At 38.9% G+C, this 4456-nt stretch overlaps 1 protein-coding gene across 2 annotated transcripts in view; it reads left to right on the top strand.

The window, feature by feature from the left end:
* The window catches only part of bcl2l13 (BCL2 like 13), a 16752-nt gene that overhangs the window by 2438 nt on the left and 9858 nt on the right, over positions 1–4456 (top strand). For both annotated transcript variants that reach the window (XM_016483286.1, XM_016483287.1), the window contains exons 2-6: positions 834–1016; positions 3215–3316; positions 3412–3568; positions 3846–3918; positions 4025–4153. In XM_016483286.1, the coding sequence (XP_016338772.1) occupies positions 893–1016; positions 3215–3316; positions 3412–3568; positions 3846–3918; positions 4025–4153 (585 nt within the window). In that variant the 5' untranslated portion in view covers positions 834–892. The remainder of the gene's footprint in view (positions 1–833; positions 1017–3214; positions 3317–3411; positions 3569–3845; positions 3919–4024; positions 4154–4456) is intronic.

Raw genomic sequence — 4456 nt, 5'->3', positions numbered from 1 at the left:
CTCTTTTATATTTTATTCAGTGGCGGAAACGGGCTTCCATAGTCTGCTGCTGGCCGCTTGGTCGTTAAAAACAAAAACTGATATTTAACGACCGAAAATGCTCCAAACGTTTTTCTAAATCAACTTAATAAAAAAAAAAAACGAAACGAAATATAATCATTTTGCCATTACATACAAAACTGAACTATTTTAGCTGAAAGAGTAGTATAAGCTGTTTTGGGAGAAGGGGTGAAAAAAAGACGGGTTTGCGTCGGGCTCGGGACGGTAATTCTGATAAGCTGTCGGACAAGGGCCGGGGCCTGAGCGTCTCGGGCCAGGGCCGGGCTAGGGCCTAAATTTGAGGTCCGTGCAGGGCTCTACTGCCTTTGTCTTGTCCTCACTCAATTTAAAGTGCTCCCACACAGCTGAGGTCTTCGGCACTTTTGTCTTCTCTTCCAGATTAACTGAATCATGACGTTCATGACGTTTACTCATGGGCGATTCATATTCAAGTGGGAAATGAGAACCGTTTTGCCAGGTGTTCGGAAAAAAAAAAGAATATTCGAATCTCAAAATTGAAAATCGAATGCCAACCCACCGAACGAATATTTGAATAATCGAATATTCTGGTCCAGCCCTAAATAAATGTAAATGGTGACTGAGGCTGTCAGTCACTAACGTTCTGCCTGCCATCTTTTTTGTCCTCCACAGGTGAAAGTCATTGTCTTAAGGTTATAATAACATGGTTTATGTTCACATACTTATAGCTTTTGTTTTTCTTAGTGGAGCAGATGCCAGAAGTTCCCCAAATTGTAGGACTAACTTATGCCTTATAAAGTGTTTGTTTGTTCTAGGACTTGTGAACGCTGTCATTTGGTCGTGCATGTCCCTGAGAGCCTGACGTTTCTCTTCAATGGCTGCCTCTGGCTCCTGCGCCACAGTGCCTGAAGGATTTCACTATGAGACCAAGTATGTCATCCTCAGCTACCTCAGCCTGCTCCCGCCGTCAAGATCAAGACCCTCAGAGACCGCGGAGGGTAAAAACTCACATCCACAATTCAGTATGTACAAACTGCCTGCCTGCCTGGCAAGAATCATAATGAGTTTAATTTAATCTCAAAACAATGACAAAACCTTCAGTGGTACGCTCGTTTCGCTTATGCAGGAAAACAGCAAGCAGTTGTATATTGTAATGCAAGAAAGCACATTTTCTGTTTTATGCAATACAAAATTCCTGTAGAAGTAATGACACTGATGAAAAAGTGTAGAAGTTTTGAAACTTTACACCATTACAGTTTCTGTCTCTAGTAGGGTTTGTCTACAGTTACTGAGGTCACATTCCAGCTCCAGGAATCTCCATTTTGCCCTTGAACATGGACTGTAACTCAAAGTACTGTATACAAAGTGCCGTAACCAGTATAATTTGATTGAAAAATGCCTGCAGGTATTGCAAGTAATGCATTAACAAATCCTTCAGAGTGCATGTTTTGTCTATACTTGTCGCAGTCCATATACAGTTGGCAAATTTGGTTCTGTTGGTATCATTTAGCCTATATGTTTTGTGTCCGATTCTCGCTTCGAACAGTCCATGGCATTTTGTTTAGAGGAGACGTTGCAAGGCGGATTCTCATGAATATTGACTTTTACGTTGTTTTATTTAGTCCTTGTGGAGTTTATAAGTGGATGCAAAACGCACATAAAGTTTGTCACTGACAGTTAGTCAGGTTGACTTTATTACAGAGGATGGTATGGGCTTAAGCTGCCTGTTGGATATTTTGGAGCCTTGGGCATATCAGTGGTTCAATGAGGAATGTCATGTGTCCTGCTCTGGTTTTCATTCAGTCAGCTTTGAAAGTAGCTTCTGATCCCGCTTTCCACTCGAGCGGCTCTGCACTCTGACAGACTGTCATATGCGATCAATGTTGGCTTGTTCACATACCACTGTTCAGAGCGAAGCTCAGCCTGAACCAAACTGACCAAAGACTGGCCCGGTCTGGGAAAAGTCATTGTAAGCTCCCGTCAACTTTTATAATGTTGTAAAAGGCTTTGTCTGCTTCACAGTCATTTTATACACACTCTCTCTAAATCAGTTTCTTTCCCTCTCTAACACTTCTTTTTGTAGTCATTCACTGGGTCTGTGTGGTTGAGAGAGCTGAAAGCCTGGGCCTGCTCAAACACGAAATAATTAATCAGTGTATGAATGAATAGCCACGCAATGGTTTAAGACACCACAGAAAAAGCCAGTTGTATTACAGCCACTGTATTACAGAATTGTTTCTAATAACGTATTAAAATATAGTAAGAGTGGAATAATCAGAATTACCTGGACACATGAGAATTTTTTGGGGGAAATGGTAATAACTCAGGCTTAATTTTCTTTTTGCTATTTACATATACTATCTGGAGCGCATGATATGTTTTGACATTATGTTCAAAGTGCTGAGTTTGACTCTGTATTGTCATTCTGTTGTGTGTCAGGTTGTGTGCTGAATATACTGGTCATTATGTAAGTTCTAAATCTAATAGTAATAGTGCTAGTTTCTGTTGAATACAAAATGAAATGGATGCTAATATTTCATCCAAAATTCACATTGTGTTGCCCCTACATCCTGCTTTGCAAAAGTCAACCTCCGCTGATAATAAATAGATCTATTGGATTGTTTAAGGGTTATTGAAGTCCATTAGTACTGTATTTTGAGAAAATTAGTGCATCTGTTACTGTCAGTATCTTTGGCTCAGTTTCATCATTAGTTTTAATAATTATTTTACTAATTATTCAGCTAAAGAATAATACCTGGGGTTATCTGGCTGGTGTTGGCTTAATATATTTGCATCAAGGTTCAAATAAATAAAATGCTGAAGGAGCTGATGAAAATATAATAATGCTTACATGTTTTGTTTACACCAAATGTATGAATTAAAAAAAAAAAAAAAATCAATTCAATGAATTAATGAATTCAGAATTATTTAATTAAAATTAATTCAAATAGTTATTGCTCCAAAATTCCAGCTGTTAATGTATCTTTCATTCATTATTTTGTCTGTATAGATTTACAAATGAATAGTCAGTAAACTCTTATTTTCTTTAAAAAATAAAATTAAATAAAGTACTAAATAAGGAAATGCATTTTGGTCACACTTGACCAGGTAAATGATTACATCAAAATAAGAGAAATTATAATTATTCATATATAGTTATATACTAAAAACTTTTTTGTGTTATGATTCTATGCAGGAGAGAGCCATTCTACACAGGAAGTGAAAAGAGAGCGGAACAGCAGCCTGAAGAAACAGATTGAGAATGAAATGAAGCAGCTGGAAGAGGAAATTGCAGCCTGTAAGATGTCTCTTGTTATTACACTGTATTTTTGTGATAAAATGAATCTGAAATCTGAATCATAGTTTAAGTCATCTGCCTCTTTTTCTGCTCAGCTTTTTCCAGGACTGGTTTTGATCAGCTCACATCCCCAGTGTTCAGTCCAGCCAATCCAGAAAGCTCCATAGAAGACAGCCTGGCAGTGCTGGGGGACCGCATCTCAAGGGACCTGGACACACACCTGTTCTCCGCCACTCACACGCTTCTGAACAGGTCCTATTAAATATCCAGGGAAATTCCTGGACAATTTTAGTAGTTGGAAAAAAGATCTAGTAACGTACTTGGCAGAGGTCTATGCCAGAAAAATGCATTGTGTAAACAGCCTGCACACACAGTTATCATAAGTTGGCTTCAAATGAGTTCATTCTTGACATTTAACTTAAATATTGACTAAAGCTTTCAACATATGTTATGCTGATGTTTTTCTGAAGAACAAGCAAATTCAAATTAATGCAGAGAAATATTCGTAATGTATGTGCCTCTCATGCAGTGATTTGGACTTTGAGCACTTCAGAGCAGCGGTGGAGGAGGTGTCCTCTCATGCTCAAGGAGGATGGAGCAAGGTAATCCAAAAAACTCAGCACCCTGAAGGCAATTGAGAAGTTTCACAGAATCGTGAATGTCTCTGTCCTTCATTTCCTTATTTTGTCATTGTGTTGCTCTGTTTAGGTGTTGGTACCCTTAGTATTGTTACAAGCGCTGCAGAATGAGGGGCAGCCACTGGAAACTCTGCTACATTATGGTTTGCGTTACCTTGAGGAATCGCAAGCAGACTTCATCATTGAGCAGCGAGGATGGGTGAGTGACTTATATTTGATGGGTGATGTGGATGGATCTGTATGGTATAGCCAGTATATATATATATTCTCTTTGGAGTGTTACAAGCTGATTGTGCATAGATAAGATCCCTGAAGTTGCAAAGACTAAAATCTCAAAACCAAAGAGATATTCTTTATCAAAGATAAGACTCTGCCATGCCCCCCTAAAATGGCTCGTTCTAACACGCCCCCACATATCTACCTCACTATGTGGAAATATTTGCGTAATGCCGCCCAAATGTTCACGCAAAGAAAGAAGGCGTGGTTTCAGTAACCGCAGTTA

The sequence above is a fragment of the Sinocyclocheilus anshuiensis genome, unplaced genomic scaffold (assembly GCF_001515605.1).
Source record: "Sinocyclocheilus anshuiensis isolate Anshui unplaced genomic scaffold, SAMN03320099.WGS_v1.1 scaffold481, whole genome shotgun sequence".
Taxonomy (NCBI): domain Eukaryota; kingdom Metazoa; phylum Chordata; class Actinopteri; order Cypriniformes; family Cyprinidae; genus Sinocyclocheilus; species Sinocyclocheilus anshuiensis.
This window is presented reverse-complemented; position numbering and strand designations above follow the sequence as displayed.